The following is a 25012-nucleotide window of genomic DNA, read 5'->3' on the forward strand; positions in this document are numbered from 1 at the left end:
AATGGTAACAAAAAAAAAAAAAAAAAATCAAAAGTAACCTAAATGTTCAACAACAGAAAAATAGCTAAAAAGACATTCTATGGAAGAACACACAGTTGATTAAAAGAACACGACAGAATACTTAAAAGTTCTCCAAAACACAACCTGGAATTTTAAAAGTTGCAAAATGTAGACCTTATAGAAAACATGTTCACATTTCCACACTTTGCCATGCCCAAAAAAGGGGTGCTACCTTTCACTGGAGACATGTTAAGTTAATGACCTTGGAAAAAGATAAAAATCGTTTTTATTGGCCTGGCACGGTGGCTCACACCTATAATCCCAGCACTTTGGGAGGCCTATGCAGGCAGATCACCTGAGGTCTGGAGTTTGAGACCTGCCTGGCCAACATGGTGAACCCCCATCTCTACTAAGAATATAAAAATTAGGGTGGGGTGCGATGGCTTATGCCTGTAATACCAGCACTTTTGTAGGGTGAAGCGGGTGGATCACTTGAGTCCAGGAGTTTGAGACCAGCCTGGACAACATGGTAAAACCCCATTTCTACAAAAAATACAAAAATTAGCCAGGCATGGTAGTGCATGCACCTATAATCCCAGCCACTGGGGAGGCTGAGGTGGGAGGATTGCTTGAGCCCAGGAGGTTGAGGCTGCAGTGATCTGTGATTGTACCATTGCACTTCAGTCCAAGTGACAGAGTGAGACCGTCTCAAAAAAAAAAAAAAAAAGGAAAAGAAAAAACATTTTAAGAAAATTGAAGAACTGAGATATATGTGAGACAGAAGTCCAATACTGATGCACACATATTTTGAAAAGCTAATGAATGGAAATGAAGATCTGCTCTACCCCAAGTAGATACACAGGCACATGTTTTTAGGTTGCAGACCAAAGTGTTGAACTGAGAAAAAGCCAGGGAGAGAAGCAAAGATGGTTTTAATTGTAGATTGTTGAACTTTCCTTCTTCCCCCACAAGACAAGAGTCTTGCTCTGTCACCCAGGCTGAAGTGTAGTGGTGCGATCTAGGCTCACTGCAACCTGTGCCTTCAGGGTTCAAGCAATTTTCATGCCTCAGCCTCCCGAGTAGCTGGGACTATACAGGTGTGTGCCCCCATGCCCGGTTACTGACTGTTGAACTTCTATTTTTATTTATTTATTTATTTGAGACAGAGTCTCACTCTGTCGTCCAGGCTGGAATGTAGTGGCACCATCTCGGCTCACTACAAGTTCCACCTTCCAGGTTCACGCCATTCTCCTGACTCAGCCTCCCGAGTAGCTGGGACTACAGGTGCCCGCCACCACACTCGGCTAATTTTTTGTATTTTTAGTAGAGACTGGGTTTCACCGTGTTAGCCAGGATGGTCTTGATCTCCTGACCTCGTGATCTACCCACTTCGGCCTCCCAAAGTGCTGGGATTACAGGCGTGAGCCACGGCACCAGGTCCCTCATTGTTGACCTTTAAGCCCTAATGAATTATTAGCAATTATTTATTATTTTGAACCAGTTGCTTCTCCTGCTCCAAAAGACAGACGGTCAAGACTCAGTAGCATGGCTTCCAAGGTGTGCTTATCTCAGCTGCTCTCCTTAATGCGTCTTCAGTCTGGCTTTATGGTGTCCCACACAGCAAAAAGACCAAGATGGGTCACCTCATCTGTCTCCCCAGATTTCAAAAGAAAAAAATGACCCCGGTCACCCTGCCTATCAGTGGGGTCATCTGGATGTAGCAAACTCATTCTGGGACTCCACATCACACTGACTGGGCACTTCCCCACAACTGCTCTGCAATCATCCACCCCGAGTGAGCGAGGGCTCTACCTCTGGAGATCCATTAAAGTGTGCTGGGTCCATGTATTTCATGGAACACACTACATACATGGTAGTGTAGAGAAACAGCTTTATAACCTAGTCATTTTCAAGAAGAAAAATCAGTGCTAGCCTTTGCATTTGAAAGTGTGGAAAAATTTAAATCTATTTTAACTCAGTAAGGTAATTAATAGTAAAACTAAATAATTGGCCAGAAAGAGTTGTTTTTCAACCACAGCCTTTAAAAAAAAGATATTTGAAACATTTCTTTTTCTCCTACCCGAATGTTGAAAGACTGTACTAATGCTTCAGAGAGTAACTATATTAATGAAACATCAACAAGTTACAGATAAACATTTTAATTGATTAAATATATTAACTTTCAAGATCTTTCTGAAATTGCACTTGTACTGTACTAATCAACAGCCAAAGGCAATAAAAAAGTTTAAAACCAAAAATATTCTGACATGAACACATGACAGGAACCGCTGCTATGTAAAGCAACATACACTGCTCCCAAGAACAATCATATTTTTAGGAGATAATTCATCTTAGCATGTGCAAGGACAAATTTGTAATCAAAGGCTGGAAGAAATATATATTAATGCCTGCTTTTTAAAAGTTTATTTTACATTTTAAATACAGTATTTTTCTCATAAAAAAAAATCCAGGAAGTGCCTAACTCCATGGTTTCTATACCATATGTACATGAGAGCTGACAGCCTGACAAATGTTCTGGATGTAACAGTATGAACACCTATGAGCTGGGACTACTTCTGAATCAAAATTTAAAAACACAAATTAAGCACTGCCTAAGAAAAAAATAATCCAGTTTCTGAACAACCAAAAGACAACAGAGTTAGATATGTACAAAACCAGGTATTAAAAAACAGAAAGAAATACAGCACACAAAAAACTCAAACAACCCATATGTAGTGAACTGTATATAATGCAGCTAGTTAATGAAACCCCTCCTACAAGAAGTGATTTAGGATTTGAAATTTTAAAAATCTAAGTATTTCAGTAACAACATGTAACAACATTAAGTGTATATTGCCATCTTTGTCATTTTCTATCTACACCACTCTCCCTTCTGAAAACAAGAATCACTAGCCAATCACTTATACAAATTTGAGGCAATTAATCCATATTTGTTTTCAGTAAGGAAAACAAAGATGTACCTCTTCCCGCCAATAAAGAAATAATACAAATTAAAGCTATAAAATTTAAGCATGGGCATATGTATTTCCAATTCTCCTTAATAAGTAATTCCAAACTGGAATAACATAGGATTTGTGACTAAGTAGTAACAAATTAAAAGAAAATAGACTGTCTCTGGCAGTGATTTCCATATTAGTGCAATGTTACTTCCCATATGCTGAATTATATTTAAATGATTTTATGTATTTTAATTCAGTAGGTGCCAATTTGAGTTTACAAAATCCCTAATTGTATTCTTTGTGCAGAAAAGTTTCTTTCAATTTGAGATACTCTATGAAGCCAAATCAAAACAAAACAAAAAACTTGTATTTTGCTACTAGTAGTATGAATACCAAATAAAGATACAAGGATTCAGTTTGTGGAAGCTCCTGAAGAAAAATCTCTGAGGTGTTCTACGTATCTTGATACTTCGATTATCAATTAGTTTTGAACATTCTAGTTTAAGATTATCTCAGAAAATAATTCCCTGTAATATAACTCTGAACTAAACAGCTGCACCTAAAGCAGAAACAATCTGGGTCATTCCAAACAAGATCAAACTGAGGCCATTTCCTTTTCTATTATAATCTGTGAGGTCTTGAGTTTTTAAGTTTTAAAAATGACCTTTAATCGAAGCCAGCTGCACCTCATATAGACTTATTAACTTAAGGATTTCAAATTAGAGGGCACTGTAACTATGGGCTCTCATAAGACACATGGAGCAGGCAGCAAGGGGCTAACCATCAGCTGGGGAAGGTCAACGTTGAGGTGTTTTATTTTGGAGACTTTAAATATTTAACATGTAGCTCATGTAACTTCAGCATCCACTAGTGACTCTGCTGGTCAGCACCCAAGGGCTGGATGAGTCTGAGGAATCTCCTTTAACCCCAAAGTATGAATGCTAAAGAGTCTCAAGGAAATTTTGATTCCCAGCAAGAGTTCACAAACCATCAGACCAGTATCAATAAGGTAAACCCTGACTCTAATGCTCCACAAAAGTAAAAAGAAATTTCCAAATTAAATGCCATCTTCTGCCCAACCCTAGACTCCAGACTTTGTAATAACATTTTTATCTAGTATAATAGACTCTGTAGTAGACTGATTTTGACCTCCACAAAGAGTAGGAGTTGTCAAACTTGAGGAGATAGACTCCTCTCCCTGGATATTGGTGGCTGCCAGCATACACCTCCTCATGACAGTCCCGTCGGTACACAGGCACAATCTCATCCAGCAGAGGCTTGTTGGCATTCTTTTTGGCTTTCTCTTCACAACTGATGTTTTCTGTAAGAAAAGAGACAAGTCAATGAACAGATTCAGGAAAATCACACTTGCATCAAGCAATTAAAATCGATTGTTTCTTTTTTTTTGGAGACAGAGTCTCGCTCTGTCACCCAGCATGGAGCGCAGGGGCGTGATCTCAGCTTACTGCAACCTCCGCCTCCTGGGTTCAAGCGATTCTCCTGCCTCAGCTTCCCAAGTAGCTGGGATTACAGGCGTGCACAACCACACCCAGATAATTTTTGTATTTTTAGTAGAGATGGGGTTTCATCATGTTGGCCAGGATTGTCTCGACCTCCTGACCCCGTGGATCCGCCTCCTTGGCCTCCCAAAGTGCTGGGATTACAGGCGTGAGCCACCACGCCCGGCCTATCCTTTCTTTGAGAAACTGCTCTTGTTGGGAATTCTGTTGAACCACTGAACAAGTTATGTGCATGCGAGCATTTATTAGTTCATTCATTCACTCACTCACTCATTCAAATACCTGAGTATGTGCTATATACCAAACCCTGTTCTGAGCCCTGGGAGCCCAGTGATGAATATCTAGTGGTAGCAGTGGTCAGCATCCTCTCTCTTTCTGTGCTTACTACCATTCCTATTTCTAGGTCCCAGTTTCCCCTTTCCATAGCCATTCAATTCCTAATTCATCCCCAGGAATTTCACTCATCTGAGTAACAAGAAAATGTTGCTCTCATCATCCTCCTTCTGAACAATATGATTCCTCCCCATTTTAGAAGGATGGAAGATGATTTGTGAGGACTACTGCTTTCTGTATATCTTAAATAGAAGGAGTAAAATGAAAAAACCATAATATAGAGATAGGCATTCAGAGATACTCTGAAAATTCAATTATTTTCACTAGGCCAATTTAACTCAGAGATGATCTAAGTGGCAAAAAACGAGCTCTGATTATAGGTTTGCCCCCGGTTAATAGTTTTCTGAACTGTAATGCTATGAGGTTTGGAAAAAAAATACCTCTAGAAACCTACAGGAATGAGAAAATTATGAATCAGCTTTGAAGTCTCAGTTTAACATATTTAATGTAAACTGGCTCAAAGAAAAGAGGTCAAGGGAGTATTCACTATAGAAGACAAGACTTTCAGGTTTATGGTTTTTTTTTTTTTTTTAAGAGACTGGGACTACAGGAATGGATTTTCAGGTTTATAACATGGCAGAGTGAATTCTGGCAACACAAATTAACTGAGTGATGCTTGTCAATGGCCCCTATCAGCAAATTAAAACAAGGTAAGTCTGAGAAATTCTCACCATCTAGAGCAGATGAAGGAGATATGATGACTGACTATAATGTGGCATCCTGGAATGATCCTGGAACATTAGGTAAAAACTAAAAACATCTGAATAAATATGGACTCTAGTTAATTAATGAATCAATGTATCAATATTGTTTCATTAGCTGTGATGAGTGCATCACAGTACAATGTAAGATGCTAACAACAGAGGGAACTTGGTACAGGGTATATGGGTACTCTTTGAACTATCTTTGCAACTTTTCTGTAAATCCAAAACTATTCTAAAATTGAACGTTTATTTTAAAAAAGCAGATGGCACTCTAATAAATGTAGGTCAAAATCAGATTTACAGTACCACAGAAATACCTATAATTAAGCATGCTTCACATGCAAATGAGAAATACAGAACCATCCAAAATGTACACTATTGTTGACATTCAAGAAACAGAGAGGTCCATTGATTCAAGACTCAAATTTTGTTCAAAATCTATAAAACTAAAGATTACTGGGATAGATGAAAAGGTATCTTTTATGAATTTAAACAAAGGTTTAGGACCTGTAAACAACAAAGTGGAGAATTAAAACAGGAGGATGTGTTACCATCCATGCTTCTTCAAAGAAAGCAAACTCCTCTGTCTACCTTTCAAGACCTAAGGAAGAAAAACCAAACCAAAAAACAAAAATCCCAGACTCTTCTACCATATGAAATACAAGATATGGTAGGACAGTAGCTTCTAAGGCATATGGACAAATACAGTTTGTGAGCTAATCTTTAAATGGGATAAAGTTACACTCACTTAAAGAACAATTCTTAGGAGTGATAAAGCTTCACTGCTGTGAGGCTAAAATGTTTTAGTGCAAATCATTTTATGATTAGGAATGGTACAAGTACAGGCAATGCCATCTTTCATTTGAGGGACACATCAGAGCTAAGATCAAGGATATCAAGGTTCTAATTTCTAGAAATGAACCCCTGCCATTTTCACCAATGATCTTCCCAACACCAATATAACCCCAAAACTATCAACAGCTGAGGGTTCATAGGCAAGTCAGGAGAAACACATTACCTCAACCAATTTCTGAACAGAGAATTCTTATTCACAAAGCTCTTTCGTTTTTTATTTGAGATGGAGTCTGGCTCTGTTGCCCTGGCTGGAGTGCAATGGCACGATCTAGGCTCACTGCAACCTCCACCTCCCGAGTTCAAGAAGTGATTCTCCTGCCTCAGCCTCCCAAGTAGCTGGGATTACAGGTGCACGTCACCATGCCTGGCTAATTTTTTGTACTTTTAGTAGAGATGGGGTTTCACCATGTTGGCCAGGCTGGTCTTGAACTCCTGACCTCAGGTGATCCACCTGCCTGGGATTAAAGTGTGAGGATTTTAAAGTGCTGGGATTACAGGTGTGAGCCACCAAAGTGCTGGGATTTAAAGTGCTGGGATTACAGGTGTGAGCCACCATGCCCGGCTATCTTTTTTTTTGAGATGGGGTCGGGCTCTGTGGCCCAGGCTGGAGTGAACTGACTTGATCTCAGCTCACTGCAACCTCTACCTCCTGGGCTCAAGCAATCCTCCCACCTCAGCCACCCAAGTAGCTGGGACTATAAGTACACACCACCATGCCCAGCTAGTTTTTTGTATTTTTGCTAGAGACGGGGTTTCACCATGTTGCCCAGGCTGGTCTTGAACTCCTGAGCTCAAGCAATCCACCTGCTTTGGCCTCCTAAAGTGCTGAGATTACAGGCAGGGGCCACCGTGCCTGGCCTCACACAGTTCTTTGTAAGTACAGTAATTTGTACACATACAAAAGCTTTCCTTCCCAGACATCTGCAGAGAGTCTGACTTTAATGAGTCCCTGTGATGCAACAGAAAGGACAGAACAGGTTCTGACATTGTTGAAGGTCACTTGAGAAAACAGTAGTGGCCCCTGGCCAATCTGCTACAGTCCCACTCTCTAACCGCTTCTTGTTTTTTTTAATTTTTTGTTGTTGTTGTTGTTGTTTAGAGGGAGGGCCTAGCTCTATCGCTCGGGCTGGAATGCAGTGACGTGATCATATGGCTCACTACAGCCTCAAACTCCTGGGCTCAAGTGATCCTCTTGCCTCAGCCTCCCATGTACCTGGGACTACAGGTACATGCCATCACACCCAGCTAACTAAAAAAAAATTTTTTTTTGGATAGATGGGGTGTCACTCTACAAAACGGTTTGCCCAGGCTGGTCTTAAACTTCTGGCCTCAAGAGAGCTTCCTTACTTGGCCTCCCCAAAAGCTGAGATTACAGTTGTATGCCCAGACAGGCTTTTTCTTTTTTTTGAGACGGAGTCTCGTTCTGTCATCCAGGCTGGAGTGCAGTAGTGTGATCTCGGCTCACTGCAACCTCCACCTCCCAGGTTCAAGTGATTTTCCTGCCTCAGCCTCCCGAGTAGCTGGGATTACAGGCACCCGCCACCACGTTCAGCTAATTTTTATATTTTTAGTAGCGACGGGGCTTCACCATGTTGGCCAGACTGGTCTCGAACTCCTGACCTTGTGATCTGCCTACCTTGGCCTCCCAAAGTGTTGGGATTACAGGCATGAGCCACTGCACCCGGCCCAGGCTTTTTCAATCTTATATTTTTTCTTTCTGTCTCAGTCAGTATTATTTATGGGCAATGCTTTACCTTGCTTGTGGTACTCAGGAATAAAGTGATGAAAACAAAATGCCATGTAAGACAAAGCAGCTCATGCTTCCATATTTACCAGCGAGAATCTGGACCTGTGGTATAATGAAGGATTTTAAATCTGCTTCTGGGGTAAGAGTCAATCTGCAAGATGTACTGAAACTTCTGGGATACTCTGATGATTCATGTAGATAATGGTACAGATTTATCTTTGGATTATCTTTTGATTAGCATTAAATTAAATATTAACTATTAAATTGAATATTAAACTTAATTTCAAGAAATGTTATGGCACACCTGCTGTGTATATTTCTGTAGATAGCCCCAGAGGCCCCAGGGTGTTGCATGGTATGGTAACATGATTGGACAACTCTGTATTTCACAAGTTGATAGAACTTTCAGGCTTATTCCATATACTTCCAACAATATCTTTTTAACTTTATCCCACTGTAATCTGTAAAGCAACAATGCCAACCCTCTTCAAGAACAAGCAGTCTGTTTACAAGCCACCTTGTAAATGGTCAGTTATTCTGGAAGAACTGAGACGTGGTGCTTTTCCATTCTCACAGAGCACACATTCCACATCACTTTGAATCAAGTCAACAAATAAGTGCTTATTAAGTGTATATAAACAAACCCTACATTCTAACTTTCCCTGGGTAACAAAAATACAGAAACCATCATCTCAAAAACCTATTTCTTAGACCAAGATATTTGAGACTATCCTTTAGACTGTCCTCTGAAACACCCAATTTTGTCTACTTATTCAGACAATAAGTCAATCTGCAAGATGTACTGAAACTTCTGGGATACTCTGATGGTTCATGTAGGTAATGGTACAGAATTATATTTGGATTATCTTTTGATTACCATTAAATTAAATATTAACTGTTAAACTGAATATTAAACTTAATTTCAAGAAATGTTATAGCACACCTGCTGTATATGTCTACTTATTAGACAGAAACTTGTCTACTTATTACTTCCATTTTCAGAGGAAGTAAAAAATTCCACTCTAGCAAAACAGGGATTTCCAAATGGAAAAATATTTGAAATTTTTTTTAAGTGGAATGTTCTGGTGAGTTTCTGTATTTACATAAAGAATCTTAGAATAATGACCTTAAAAGCTAATATCAACGATATACATTTAAGTAAATGCCAGGGTTGACAGGAATTCTTACTTGCTCCTTTAAAACTTTTCAAAGTGGGCCAGGCGCACTGGCTCACGCCTGTAATCCCAGAACTTTGGGAGGCCAAGGTGGGTGGAGCACAAGGTTAGGAGTTCGAGACCAGCCTGACCAATATGGTGAAATCTCGTCTCTACTAAAAATACAAAAAATTAGCCGGGCATGGTGGTGTGTGCCTGTAATCTCAGCTACTCAGGAGGCCGAGGCAGGAGAATTGCTTGAACCTAAGAGGCAGAGATTGCAGTGAGCAGAGATCACGCCACCGCACTCCAGCCTGGGTGACAGAGTGAGACTCCATCTCAAAAACAAAAAGAAAACATTTTTAAAATTTTTAAAAAGTGATCTTGTGGGTCGGGCGCGGTGGCTCAAGCCTGTAATCCCAGCACTTTGGGAGGCCGAGACGGGCGGATCATGAGGTCAGGAGATCGAGACCATCCTGGCTAACATGGTGAAACCCCGTCTCTACTAAAAAATACAAAAAACTAGCCGGGCGAGGTGGCGGGCGCCTGTAGTCCCAGCTACTCGGGAGGCTGAGGCAGGAGAATGGCGTGAACCCGGGAGGCGGAGCTTGCAGTGAGCTGAGATCCGGCCACTGCACTCCAGCCTGGGCGGCAGAGCGAGACTCCGTCTCAAAAAAAAAAAGTGATCTTGCATATTTGGTTTTTCAACACACAAGGTTAGAAGTAAAATAGTATTCAGAAAGGAGTAAAATAGCAAATTGCCAAATAGATTTTCCTGGCATTCTGAAAAATTCAGGTTCAGGCTCCAATCCCCTACAGGAGCCTGGCCTCACAACCTTTTCAGCCCAAGGTCCCACTAATGAAGAAAGTGTTCCCTAACCATGAAGTGGTAATCAGGAAGCATAAGGCTGGGTGACACCTGAACCATGTACCATTTCTGCCAACATACAACCCAGCAGCTACTGAATATGGACCAAGGTTCTACCTTCTTCCTCCTCGTCGTCATCACTGGACTCACTGACATGCACGCTGACAGCAGTGTTTGGAGAGTCTGTCCATTCAAAATACACCCCAAACCCAATGTCATAATTGTCTGTAGCAAATTCCCAAAAGAGATATGATCCTTCTTCATGGGTGGGTACTCGAACAGTGACCACTTCTCCTCGGCCCACCGTAATCACGGAATCTGCATCCTGCTGAATCTTCTCTTTGAAGTCTTTGATCTGAGGTCGTGTCCACATGGATGGAGCTGCTATTACTGGAAGAGACTCTAAAGGCAACAGGAATTAAAACGCTAAAGAAAAAGAGCCTTCACCCTGCAGGTAGCCACATTTTCATAGGACTACCTGATCAGTTTTACTCAGGCACCAAGTACAATATGGTCTAGCTTAGATCAAGGAGGAGGAATAAAAAAGCCTCCCTATGGGAGTCTCTCCAGATTACTATGTTTAACAATGTTGCAGGCACTCAGAGGTCATCACACTTCTTCAAGTAACAATGGCATCCCACAGTCTTAGAAACGAATTTTTTTCAACACTCCCTCTATGGAGATTCAAGAATGACCCTGGGAAGGCCCCAGCTGGAGTGAGGGAAATATTCTAGCAAGGAAGAGAGATTCTGGCTTTAGGAATAAATTACTCTTGTAGATGTGAACAAAGAAAGCTGGACTTTGACTTCAGCCTGTCTGTTGAAAAATTCTTCACCTCCAATTATCCCAAAGTTCTAGGGGCTATTCTAAAGGAGCTCAAAGAAATGAAAACTCAGGATTAGAACCACTAGGGATTGAGAAAAAGGGGTGAAGTCTCGTTACTGAGCAGTATCTAAATGCACTTGATTATGCAGTAAGTTTTTCAAAGTCACAGAGCCTTTGAAATATTTTCTCTCATTTGAAAATGCTAGTATAATCCCTTGATAAGAAAAAAAAGGCAGGGGGGCAGTAAACCAAGGGATTTCAAAGCCTTTTCTGAAGCAATTATTACTTTTTCTAAACAGACAAGAAGATCTCTGAAACCAAATTTCTTATGAACCATACCACCATCCGTGACCACAGTCACTGAAATGCTCTCCTCTTCTTCCTTACTTAGTTAATTCTTCTTGCTTCAGATATTTTAGGTCAACGTCCCTTCCTCTGGGAAGCCTCTGATGGGCTCTCTGACTAGGTCACACTTCCCTGTTTTACATTCTCTCAAAGATAATATACCTCTCTCTCCATCACCGTACTTACCACAGCTACAATCTACATTTTCTGTGTGTTATTTTGCCTCACCACTGTACTCCCAGCACTCAGGAAACCTTCAACTAATTGCTGAATGAACAAATGAGCTGCCCATGGAAAGTTAGTAGAGCTTTGAAAATGCAGTTATTTTCTAGGCAACATGATAAGTTAGTCTCAAAAATATATATATTTATATGGTAGCCAGCCTCCAAGATGGTCCCCAGGGATCCTCGCCTCTGGGTCTTCATGCACTTGTGAGGTCACCACCCACAATATATTAGGATTGGTATGTGTGACCAACAGATGATGGTGGGAAGTTCCAAAGTCAAGGCATAAAAGACACTGCCACTTCTGCCCTATGCTCTTTTAGATCATGTGCTCTAGTGGAAGCTAGTAACTGTTTTGAGGACCCTCAAGAAGCCCTATGGAGAGGCTTCATGGGGCCAGGAACTGAGCTTCTGGCCAAAAGCCAGTCATGTGAGGGAACCATTTTGGAAGCAGATCTTCTAGTTTCGGCACCAACACCTTGACTGCAATCTCATGAGGGAGCCTAAGTCAGAGCCATTCAGCTAAACTACTCCTGAAATCCTGACCCACTGAAGCTGTGCAAGAAAGTAATAAATGTTTATTGTTATTTCAAGCTACTACATTTAGGTGTAATTTGTTTTCGTTTTTTTTTTAAGAGTCTTGCTTTGTCACCCAGGCAGGTGCAATCATACTTCACTGCAGCCTCAAACTCTTGGGCTCAAGTATCTTCTTGTCTCAGCCTCCCAGAGTGCTGGGATTACAGGTATGAACCACTGCGCCCAGCCTGTAATTTGTTATGCAGCAATAGATCATTTATATATATATAAAATAAGACAAAACAAAACTTTTGTCTTAAAAGTGTCCAAAGACATCTGATTTGCTCTTCTACACTGGTCTATGAGTCACCCGAGCATCAGATTCAGACTAAAAAGAGTAAAAAAAAGTTCAACTCTCACAAAGATGTAATTGTTCTCAAAAGCTAATTATAACCTGACTTCTTGACTTTAGCCTTTCATAGATTTGGAATTATGACATCCGGACAAACACATATGCAAAACCTACCTTTTGGTCCATTCTCCAGGGCTTCTTCTGCAGCTTCTGGTTCCAGTTCTTTTTCGGAGCTGTCAGAGTGTGTTTTGGCCTGTCCATTAACTGACATCACGTCACTTGGTATAGCTGCATTTGCTTTTGATGATGTAGGCAAGGAAGACCCAGCCACTACTACTTCCTGTTGTTTCTGTAATGCTGCCTATAAATCAAGAGAAAGTGAAGACACACTAACCAGGAAGGCTAGCAAATAGGACATCTGCCCTGGAGTACATCTGACACCATGCTTTTGCCCTATCAAAGTGCTATGCTCAAGAAATTACTAACAATTTTTTATCAGTTTTTATCCTGTCTATAATGAATATTAGTAGTACAATATCAAACTGACAGCTAAAAATAATAAAAAATCAATAATAAAAAATTAATGTGGACAAAAACCTAAAACTAAGGCTCAAATTTCTGTGATCTGAGAATCACTATAAAAACTGACCAGGAAAAATTAAAGTAAGTAAGGCCAGTCGAAGTGGCTCACAACTGTAATCCCAGCACTTTGGGGGGCCGAGGTGGGTGGATCACTTGAGGTCAGGAGCTCAAGACCAGCCTGACCAACATGGTGAAACCCTGTCTCTACTAAAAATACAAAATTAGCTGGGCATGGCGGTGCATGCCTCTAATCCCAGCTACTTGGGAGGCTGAGGTAGGAGAATCGCTTGAACCGGGGAGGCGGAGGTTGCAGTGAACTGAGACTGTGCCATTACATTCCAGCCTGGGCAACAAGAGCGAAACTCCATCTCAAGAAAAGAAAAGAAAAGAAAAGAAAAGAAAAGAAAAGAAAAGGAGGAGAGGGGAGGGGAGGGGAGGGGAGGGGAGGGGAGGGGAGAGGAGAGGAGAGGAGAGGAGAGGAGAGAAGAGAAAAGAAAAGAAAGAAAGAAATAACCCAAAATAAAACTATTAAAGGCAAAAAGTGAACACAGTAACATGTGCTCTTAAAATTGATGGAAGAAAAAAATCTTGATAAACTTTACACAAAATTCGAATTAGAAAAATTAAACTTGGTAGAAATAGTCACAGAAGAAAATTCACAAAGGCAGAAGCTATAATTGGTAAAATCTGGTATGGGCCCCCAAAGTGATAAAAAAAAAATCAAATATGGACAATTATTCTAACATAATTGACCCCAAAAAATCAATAAATTAAAACTTCAGGGAAAAATTATGATCACAATGAAACTGAAAATTGTTAATCGTGTTGTGAAATGCTGACCTAAGAATTAAACAGGTTTACAGGATGCAATTTGAGGTAAAAATATTTTCTCAATGAAAATTTGTCACTGCTTACATAGTTATGATTGAAACGTGTATTCATAAATACAAAATCAAAATGTCCTCTGAGTCAAAATGGCAGTAAAAACATCTTAAATCCAAAGGACTATTTTGGGACATTCCTCTTCTAAATCAATATGGACAGATACTACTTCAAATACCTTAGTATTACTTACGTAACTTTGGTGGGGAACTATAAATTGAATTACAACATACATGTAGAAAAGTGTACAAATGATAAATTACATAGCTTGATCAATTTTCATAAATCAAACACATCCATGTAACTAATACTCAGATTAAGACAGTATCTGCCTCCAGAATACTCCCTGGTACCCCTTTCTGGGTACCTGCCCTGAAGGGTAACAACTATTCTGACTTATAACACTATAGATTTGCTTTGCCTATTTTAAAACTTTATAGAAATGGGTTGTATAGTATACGTTCTTTTTTATGTCTGGCTTCACTCAACATTACTTTTATAAGCTACATCTATAGGGTCACAAGTAATTGTATTTTGTTGTTTGCATTACTATTAAGTTATTCCATCATGAAAAGATAAAATCTATCCATTCTACTGTTGATGAGCATTTGGGCATGTAAGCAATGTTTTTTTTTTTTTTTTTTTGAGACGGAGTCTCGCTCTGTCGCCCAGGCTGGAGTGCAGTGGCCAGATCTCAGCTCACTGCAAGCTCCGCCTCCCGGGTTTACGCCATTCTCCTGCCTCAGCCTCCCGAGTAGCTGGGACCATAGGCGCCCGCCACCTCACCCGGCTAGTTTTTTGTATTTTTTAGTAGAGATGGGGTTTCACCGTGTTAGCCAGGATGGTCTCGATCTCCTGACCATGATCCGCCTGTCTCGGCCTCCCAAAGTGCTGGGATTACAGGCTTGAGCCACCGCGCCCGGCCTTAAGCAATGTTTTAAACTAAAACACTGTCACAAGCAAGCAAGTAAGCATATGTTCACTGCAGGAAAAAAAATTACACACACACACACATACACACACACGGAAAAAGTCTTTATGATCCCATGGGGTAGGAATAATGATAAATTTTGGCACATCTCTAAACACATTTCATTGAATGTATCATTTACAAGTCAGTTACTTAAATGAAAAGCAATGCCTCTCTCTGCTTTTAATATAGGTTAATAACACGCTTAAGATTTTAAGGTATCTTCTTCCAAGGTCTGGATTTTCAGTAATTTCCACATCAGTTTTCTAGAGGGAATATTGGCTTCCAGAAAAAGTACCTAAAATCAAAACAAGTCAGCACACTCAGAGCATTCACTGCATGACAGGAAAGCAAAAGAACATTTTTGATGATCAATAGGCCCAGCTCAAATGGTCCCTCATCTCCACTAGTCCTTTCTTGAAAGGCTCTAGCAGAAAAACAATTTTCTCTGGGATCCCCTGACCATGAGTCTATTGTACTACATGTAATAGATTGTACTGATTTATTTACATACTCTTTCCTGTTTTTAGGAAGTTTAAAAAAGCACAAAAAGCAATGTAACAAACACCCACAAATGTATCTACACCCCAAAATTAACAAATGTATTCATTTTGCTAGTTATATAAACATTGATAGGAGTAAAGTTCCCTTTGTTCCTTCCCCAGTCCCTTTCCTTTTCTCTTCTCAGAAGCAACCAATTTGATAAACTGAGTTTGATCACTCTAATCTCAAATATGGCTTTTTTTTTTTTTTTGAGATGGAGTTTCGCTCTTGTTGCCCTGGCTGGAGTGCAATGGTACAATCTTGGCTCACTGAAACCTCTGCCTCCTAGGTTCAAGTGATTCTCCTGCCTCAGCCTCTCGAGTAGCTGGGATTACAGACATGTACCACCATGCCCGGCTAATTTTGTATTTTTAATAGAGACGGGGTTTCTCCATATTGGTCAGGCTGGTCTCGAACTCCCAACCTCAGGTGATCCACCCGCCTCAGCCTCCCAAAGTGCTGGGATTACAGGCGTGAGCCACCACACCTGGCTTATGGCTTTTTTTTTTTTCAAGACAGGGTCTCGCTTTGTCACCCAGGCTGGAATGTAGTGGTGCCATCATAGTTCACTACAGCCTCAAACTCCTGAGCTCAAGTGATCCTCCCGCCTCAGCCACCCAAGTAACTGGGACTAGAGGCATGCACTGCCATGCCCAGCTGATTTTTTTTTCTTTAAGAGATGGGGTCTCCCTATGTTGCCCAGGCTGGTCTGAAACTCCCGGCCTCAAGCAACCATTTTGGCCTTGGCCTCCCCAAGTGCTGGGATTAAAGGAATAAGCCACTATGCCCAGCCTCTATTATGGCTTTCTAGTTTCATTTCAAAGATTTGTGGTTTTGTCCTACTTGACTTTCTTCTCATTAAGTGATAGCAACCTATAAACAGGACAGAGCAGAGTGTATGTGCTATTAAAAATGATCTCACTGCCTATCAAAGCAGGAGGAAAAGTGAAACTAAAGTAGAAACAGGCTTCAGAGGAGAGAGAATAAATCTCTCAAAAATACCACTTATTATCTTGAATAAACTCTGGTTTGGCATCTTTTCCTCCTCTTCAGGATTACAAAAAACCTGCAGTGCTTTTTAACTTCTAACTGATGCTAAAGACTCAGGAGAAAACGTTGTTTAGGTAAGAATACACATTTTCAAGGAATTTAAAGAGTTTGGCAAAAACAACAAAGATTATTTCATGCAATAAGAAATGCTGAGCAACTATAATGTAACACTTTTCTTCCCTCAGATTTTCTGACAGGTGGTAACTGCTTTGTAAGTGAAAATTAAGTGTAAGTTAAACTAAGCTGGGTTAAGTCTAAGGAGGTATTTTATGCCTGCACAAGATGTAAAAAATTAATGTAAAATTAGTGTCTTCCACAAGTACAAAAATGGTTCACAGGGTAACTCTTCTCATTTGACTCCTCTGATAGTCCTGTGAGGTTAACAGGAAAGGTGCTTTGATTTTATATCCTATTGTTACGGACCGAAAGAAAGCGCAGAACAATCAGAGCAGTAATAACTTGTCTGAGATCAAACAAGGTAATGTCAAAGCCCGAAGAGAATCCAAGTGTTATCAGGCTCCCAGTCCCATGTTCTTTCACCTAAAGCAACCTCTCCTAGGTGGAAGCAAAATATTTGGGGGCAGGCAGTTGGAGGAGGAATAGTAATGTGCTGTCATGAGCACTGCCTAACTATGGTGCCTAACACAAAGTCAAATGGACCCAAGCTAGCTCTGCAAAACCATTCCATGGTCTTAGGGCAGAGGAGTCCTCCCACTGGAGGCTGTCCGAGCCTCTGACAGTGCACTGCCTGAAGGACATCTCTGAACTAAGGCTAGTTACTCAGGTCCTCATGTTCTAGAACCACCATTAGGGTCTATGTCAGACTCACAGTAAAGACACTCAATCCATACAATTCCCAAATATCCTTATAACAATATAACATCATCGGTTGCTTTGAAAACACGTATTTTCTCTCACAATTGCCTGTGCAATTCTCAAGTCTGCCTAAAAGATCACCCAAAATTTACTTTACACCTTAGAGGCTAACTAATGCAAAATTCATTTGCGACTCTTAAAAAAGAACTTGGGTTCCAATGAAACTAAAAACTCTTTCTAAGGCTGAATTCTAGGGTTGTCTATCATACCTGTTGCTGTGCAAGCTGGACTTGATACAACTGCTGCATATACTGCTGATAGTGTTGCTCCTGCAACTGGCGGATGAGAATTTGCTGCTGTTCGTAGTTCCCTGGATACTGTTGGGCTGCATACTGCTGGAACTGCACGGCAGTCTGGGAGTTTAAAGCTGCCATTATCTGCTGCCTAAAAACATTAAAAATATATATACTAGTCTGGCTATAGGAGATTGTTCATGACAAAATAAAATGTCCTTATTACTTACTTTTATAGTTTGTAACTCTTAAAAACAACTAAGCTTGTAATGTATACCAATTAGTATGTGTTCTGGGTCCAGAAGAGAGATTTAAGAAAATAAGCCTGGCCTCTAATTTTGTACTTAGGATTTTCCAGGAAAATTCGGGATGGAAGAAGAGCATATGATCATCATCATTACCACCATCATAATTACTAACACTTACTGTGCCCTTACTATGTGCCATGCAGGGTTGAAAGTACTCACACATACTAACCCATTTAGTCCTCACAACAACCCTATGACAGAGGGTTCAGTTACTTGCCCAAGACTATACTGCTAGCAGATGCAAATCCAGGACTTCATTTACTTGCCCAAGACTGTACTGCTAGCTGATGCAAATCCAGGCCGTTTGGCTCTAGAGTTGTACTAATTAACCATGATGCTGTAAGATGATGGATTGTCATCTCTGACATAGATGAGGTATTTAACTGTTGGTTATGGCTTCTCTACCTACATACATAAAAAACAGTTAAGAGGCTGAAGAATAGCTGGAAGATGTTACAGGTGGCCCTGGTAAGTATAAATAAAGCCAGTGAAAAATTGAGGGTCCACAGCATTTAATTTAAAGCCTGTCTTAATAGAGGAAATACTGAAAATATCTTGGCATGCTTAGTTTAGAGACACTCATATTCTTTTATAGATAAACCACATGCTGCTGCTGCTTTTTTTTCTCTTTTTTTTACTTTTTAAATGGTTTTATTTTATGTACAAATAATGAACATATGTTGTACCCACAAATTCTACTTTCCAAAAACAGGAGCTTTTTAAAAGAAAACCACATAATAACTTTTCAAAGGCGCTGGGATTCCTCTGCTTCTAGATCATTGCTGGGCTAGAAAAATAAAGTTTGTTCTACCAGGAATCACAAGTTAGAACTGAATATTCTCCAAAGTGGAAATTCTAGAGTGTAGTGTCACTCCAGGCAAAGATTATTCAGTTCTCATCCCCAACATCCACAACTACCTATCAGAAGGGTTAAACCAGGTCAAAACAGTCCAGCATAATTTAGGCTTCATCAAACAATGTCATTATGCTCTTCTAAGATGCAAATAAACCAAAACAGGAAATAATAAAATTAAAATAATATCTGACACTGCCATACAAATTGTTAGTTCCTTTTTGTATCCCTCCCTTCTATAACATTAACAAAGGAAATATTTTACTGCAAATAATATTTTATTTTATACATCACTAGCCATGAATTTTTGCCATTAGTTACTATACAAATGCTGCCTAGTGCCATTATCCAAATGGCGTAACCATTTTACATCCACAATTCACTTCTATAGTTATAAGGAGAATTTTCTTGATTTACTTAAGTACATCTATCAGTGAAGATTTAACACTGAGATGCAATCTAACATCCGTAATATCTGATGTTAAGTAGATGGCAATGTAGGAAAGATGTATTTTAATCGCTTTTCATTTAAGTGACCTTATGTAAAAAATAAAATAATTTAGCAGTTCCAAGTATCCAAAGGGCATTTTCAAATGTACACAAAAGAAATGGTTACAGAGATTTTTAAGGAGCATCTTCCATGTCCACATCCTCTTGTAACTGCTGTACCATTTTCTCTTCCAACTGCTTCCCTTTGCCTGCAAGAGGGGCTCAGATAAGATGGATGTTTTGCTTGACTTCTTTGATATCCTGAACTTTCTGTAGCTCTTTATTTTTCTTCAGTCTGTTCATTATAAATTTAGCTTGGCGTTTCTGTTTGATCTCTTCAACTCTCTTCATTGCATCAATAGTCTTATTCCATAGCTCTTGCTGGTATTTGATAGGTTCATTTCTACGTTTTTCAAATTCAAATAAATTATCCACTGTAAGCTCTTTGCCAGCTGCTTTCCGGAATGCTTTGGTCCACCTAACTTTGCGAGGATTGCGCTTCTTTTTAAAGTTTTTATGACATTTAGATTTGCAAAATCTGAACACCTTGCAATCGTTGCGGACGAACATCATGCCGTGTCCAGGGTAGATGGGCCCCGAACAGAAATAACACTTGTCGATACGCTTGTTGAACCTGCGTGGGACCCCACCAAACAAACGCCAAGCTTGAGAGGAAGTCCTTTTTTTTTTTTTTTGAGATGGAGTTTCACTCTGTCACCCATGCTGGAGTACAGTGGTGTGATCTCAGCTCACTGCAACCTCCACCCACCAGGTTCAAGCGATTCTCCTGCCTCAGCCTCCCAAGTAGCTGGGATTACAGGCATCTGCCACCATGCCTGGCTAATCTATATTTTTAGTAGAGATGGTTTCACCATGTTGGCCAGACTGGTTTCAAACCCCTGACCTCAAGTGATCCACCTGCCTCGGCCTCCCAAAGTGCTGGGATTACAGGCATGAGCCACCACGGCCAGCAACCACTTATGTGACCAACTTAACAGAGACCTCACAGCCATCTATTAATAGATAACAAAGCAAAGCCTCACAAACTCCTGCATACAGCACAACACTGGATCCACCTAGGACAATCTCCCCCCAAAAAGAACTGCATTCATAGTCTTTCTCCAAAGTCGAATGAGGCCCTGGGTGAGTTTGAGGCTAGCACTAAATCTTTTTCTGAGGAACTACCCAGAAATAATGAGAAGAAATCAATGGACTCTCAACTTCTCTGGTTTAACCTATAAGCCATGCCACCCCTACAACCTCAGACTTACTTCCCACAGTGTTCTACGGGTGTTAAATCACTGCCTCCTTGTACCCACAGCTCCCTCTTGAAGAACCGTCAGTCCCTGAGTCTCAAAGCCCTTACTGAGTAAGCAATAGTTGCAGCCTCCAAATCTTGTACGAAGGACCATAAATGGATATCTGACATAGACTGGGCCAACAAGATTCTCTGTCCTGGGAAGTTGCAACTGGGTCTCACAGATTCCAGTCAGTCTCTGTCAGATGCATGGAAACATAGACCAAATAAATTCTGGGATAGACTTGCATATGCCAAAGCAGACAGTGACAACTTACAGAGAGCAAGAATGAAGCAGAGACATAAGCTGAGAGAAGCAGAGACAAGAAACAGCACAACCAAGCAATCTCAGTTCCTGCTTCCAATCTCTAGGTTCTGCAAGTGAACCCCAAAACCTTCTAATACATTCCTTTTTTTTTTTGAGATGTAGTTTTGCTCTTGTTGCCCAGGCCGGAGTACAATGGCATGATCTTGGCTCACCGCAACCTCTGCCTCCTGGGTTCAAGCGATTCTCCTGCCTCAGCCTCCCAAGTAGCTGGGATTACAGGCATGTGCCACCATGCCTGGCTAATTTTTTGTATTTTTTGTATTTTTAATGGAGACAGGGTTTCACCGTGTTAGCCAGGATGGTCTCCACCTCCCAACTTCAGGTGATCTGCCCGCCTCTGCCTCCCAAAGTGCTAGGATTACAGGCGTGAGCCACCACGCCCAGCCTGCTCATTTCTTATTTTTATTCTATTTTTTTTCCATTTCTCATTTTAAAACATAAGCCATATAATAAGCTTACTTTTGCTGCTCCAACCGAAGCCTCTCTTCTTCTATCCGTCTCCTTTCTTCTTCCTCCCGTCGAAGCCTTTCCTCTTCTTCTCTCCTACGTTTCTCTTCCTCCTGTTGCAGACGTTCTCTTTCTTCCTCTTCACGCTGCCTTCGCTCCTCTTCCTCCTTCCTACAAGGCAAAGGATAGAGAATGAACATTATACATTGAACCCTGTTTAAATATAAAACTTTAGTTCCCAGTGAAAACTGACATGACCTTTTTAGAGAACAATGTGGATATACACATCAAAATTTAAAATACACACACTTTACTAGCAGAAACTTATAGGGAATCAATCTCACAATACACAAATCACCTCAAGAATAATTCCTGTTGCACAGCAACAGAAATGTGTTCATCATAAGACACTACTTAAATCATTATGATATTCCCACACCCTGAAGGATCCCCTCTAATACAGGCTCACAGCACTAAAAGCTTTTCCTTCATAATACCTGCTGTCATTGTAATTAAATTTGTGTGATACATTTAGCAATAGATCTGCCTTACCCATTAAAGTAGATGCTTCATAGGGAAAGAGACTGCCTATCTCACACCACTACATCCTCAGGGCTTAGCACAGTGCTAGAAAGAACAAGCACTTGACAAACGTGTATAGAAGTAGAAAATCCACCCTGAAACACCGCAGAGCCAAAGGATAGAAATACATGCCTAATATGTAAAGACATTTAACACATTTGCTTAATGAAAAAAAAAAAAAGATGAATACAAAGGAAAAGATCTGGAAGGATATACCCTAAATTTATCAGTTATTATCTACGCAAAGGAGAGTAGAATTAAAAAAAAATGTGGGGCCAGGCGCGGTGGCTCACGCCTGTAATCCCAGCACTTTGGGAGGCCGAGACAGGCGGATCACGAGGTCAGGAGATCGAGACCATCCTGGCTAACACGGTGAAACCCCGTCTCTACCAAAAAATACAAAAAACAAGCCGGGCGAGGTGGCGGCACCTGTAGTCCCAGCTACTCGGGAGGCTGAGGCAGGAGAATGGCGTGAACCTGGGAGGCGGAGCTTGCAGTGAGCTGAGATCCGGCCACTGCACTCCAGCCCGGCGACAGAGCGAGGCTCCGTCTCAAAAAAAAAAAAAAAAAAAGTGGGAAAAAAGATTTTTCTCAGTTTGTGTTTCATATATTGCCATAAATGAAAATCTTTATATCGAATATATTTGTGTATTATTTCTGAAATTAAAAATTTTTTTAAGCCTTTAATTTAAAAAAGAATGGTTAACCTCTCAGTGTGGCCCTTGCCCAGCTTTCACCCATCCCACAAGACCCTTCCAAAAAGAAGATCCTATTGTGCTAGGAAGGGACATCTTCAGGGTCTGAGAGTGGTATGGTGTCCAGGGAGGCTGCAGACAGGATGAAAGGTAACATTTCTAAGGAGTATCAGATAAAACACCATTTCTTGGTTCTACCACGAGAACTGTCTGGGCTACCTCACCTTTCTCCCCTCTAACTCCTATAAGTGATTAACAACTACCTGAGCCACAGCCAAGGCTCAAAATAAAGCAATAACATGACCTACTTTTTTTTTTTTCTGAGACAGGGTCTCACTCTGTCACCCAGACTGGAATGCAGAGGCACGTTCTTGGCTCACTGTAACCTCTGCCTCCCAGGCTCAAATGATCTTCCCACCTTAGCCTCCTGAGTAGCTGGAACTATAGGAACCTGCAACCACACTTGGCTAATTTTTATGTTTTTTTTGTAGAGATGGTGTTTTGCCATGTGGCCCAGGCTGGTCCTGAACTCTTGGACTCAAGTGATCTGCCTGCGTCGGCCTCCCAAAGTGCTGAGATTACAGATGTGAGCCACCACAGGTGTGAGCCACTGCACCCAGCCATGACCTACTTTTAATGTGTCACAACTGGTACAGGGCAAGAAGGTTCACAAGCCAGAGCTTAAGCTTCAGGATAGGTGAAGTCTACTCTTCAACACTTTAAAATAATTCTATATGGACTTTATCCCATGACAAAAGTATATTTTTAAAAAGAAAATGCAGCTCTATATGTTGAGTAGTAACTTTTGACAATGCTTAAGAGAAATATGCATATATATCATTAAAATAAGAGCTTAAAAAAGCAACAGATACTTATTCTACAGACATCATAGCGATACCTGATTGATCCAACATCACTACACAAAGGACTATAGGACATAAATCAATTTTCCAGTTAAAGAAATCTCATTCTATTCTCCTAAGAACCAAAACCCCTCCTTTAGATTAAAAAAAACTTTCTTTGGATACATATTTTCTGAAAATGTAATTAAGCCATTTCCTATTATCTTAAACAGGAATAAATCATATCTAATGTTCCATCTCTTGATGACTCAGGGGTTATAGCTATAAACATAAAAATTGTACATCATACTATTGTAATGGAGAAGTTTACCTTCATATTATATGACCCCTGAATGCCAAGCTTTTATAATTCTCATGTCTATTTTTCATGCTTTCTATTATGTCCCTCATTATCAAGTTATATTCTCTTCTAATCTGTTATTTTTAATCCAGGTTAAGGTAGGAAACCAGAGAATCAATTGTTTTTAAAGAATAACATCGGCTGGGCAAGGTGGCTCACGCTTGTAATCCCAGCACTTTGGGAGGTTGAGGCGGTGGATCACCTGAGGTCAGGAGTTTGAGACCAGCCTGGCCAACATAGTGAAACCTCATCTCTACTAAAAACACAAAAATTAGCTGGGTTGGTGGCAGGCACCTGTAATCCCAGCTACTCAAGAGGCTGAGGCAGGAGAACTGCTTGAACCCAGGAGGCAGAGGATCATTTCACTGCACTCTAGCCTGAGCAATAGCAATGGAGCAAGGCTCCGTCTAAAGAAAAAAAAGTACAACATAACCTGAAGAAAAATTGGTTTTGTAGCATCATTTTCATCACTCAAAATTTTAGGTAGTCAAAACTGTTGAAAATATAGCTACTGCCGGGTGCGGTGGCTCAAGCCTGTAATCCCAGCACTTTGGGAGGCCGAGACGGGCGGATCATGAGGTCAGGAGATCGAGACCATCCTGGCTAATACGGTGAAACCCCGTCTCTACTAAAAAATACAAAAAAACTAGCCGGGCGACGAGGCGGGCGCCTGTAGTCCCAGCTACTTGGGAGGCTGAGACAGGATAATGGCCTGAACCCGGGAGGCGGAGCTTGCAGTGAGCTGAGAGCCGGCCACTGCACTCCAGCCTGGGCGGCAGAGCAAGACTCCGTCTCAAAAAAAAAAAAAAATAAGGTGTAACTATAATTCTAATTCACAACTACAACGGAGAATCCCATAAACATAAACAGCACATCTAGTAGCTCCTCCTCCAAAACCTGAAAATAATCAATAAGCCAGCTGGAAGCCAAAGCCAACATGAATGTCTATATAACGTAGCATAGTTGCAAACAATGAAATGGAGCATGAGTATTCTAGAAGCGCAAGGGAGACTGCAACAAAGGGTATGTCAGACCAGAGGATAGGGAGGAGGGAGTGGTTGAGTTGATGGTGGGGCTTATTCAGAAACTTAGTGTAATAAAACAAAAGGAAGGCCATGATGGATGGGAGGTTTCTTTTAAAGGCACAGCCAGTAGGAAGCAGTTCTCTCTCCCCCCAAAACTCATAATATAAATACCTGCTCACATCAGGA

At 40.7% G+C, this 25012-nt stretch overlaps 2 protein-coding genes and 1 pseudogene across 3 annotated transcripts in view; all 3 read right to left on the reverse strand.

Annotated features, from left to right (window-relative positions):
- Positions 1-2143: 2143 nt before the first annotated feature.
- Positions 2144-4028, reverse strand: LOC117074097 (annotated as a pseudogene). The gene is made up of 2 exons (XR_004433514.1): positions 3957-4028; positions 2144-3702 (listed from the first exon to the last, which is right to left on the reverse strand). The product of XR_004433514.1 is annotated as an uncharacterized LOC117074097 (transcript).
- ACBD3 (acyl-CoA binding domain containing 3) overlaps positions 2144-25012 on the reverse strand; it is a 48378-nt gene continuing 25509 nt past the window's right edge. The window contains exons 4-8 of the mRNA XM_033200756.1: positions 21334-21492; positions 17576-17750; positions 12638-12824; positions 10319-10603; positions 2144-4281 (exon numbers count right to left, since the gene is read on the reverse strand). Of these exons, the coding sequence (XP_033056647.1) occupies positions 4070-4281; positions 10319-10603; positions 12638-12824; positions 17576-17750; positions 21334-21492 (1018 nt within the window). The 3' untranslated portion in view covers positions 2144-4069. The remainder of the gene's footprint in view (positions 4282-10318; positions 10604-12637; positions 12825-17575; positions 17751-21333; positions 21493-25012) is intronic.
- LOC117076839 (probable ribosome biogenesis protein RLP24) lies at positions 18536-20024 on the reverse strand. The gene has a single exon (XM_033200757.1). It carries the CDS (start codon positions 19820-19822, stop codon positions 19472-19474), a length of 351 nt encoding a protein of 116 aa, XP_033056648.1. The 5' UTR covers positions 19823-20024; the 3' UTR covers positions 18536-19471.

This window comes from Trachypithecus francoisi, unplaced genomic scaffold, assembly GCF_009764315.1.
Source record: "Trachypithecus francoisi isolate TF-2019V2 unplaced genomic scaffold, Tfra_2.0 Lachesis_group5, whole genome shotgun sequence".
NCBI lineage: Eukaryota > Metazoa > Chordata > Mammalia > Primates > Cercopithecidae > Trachypithecus > Trachypithecus francoisi.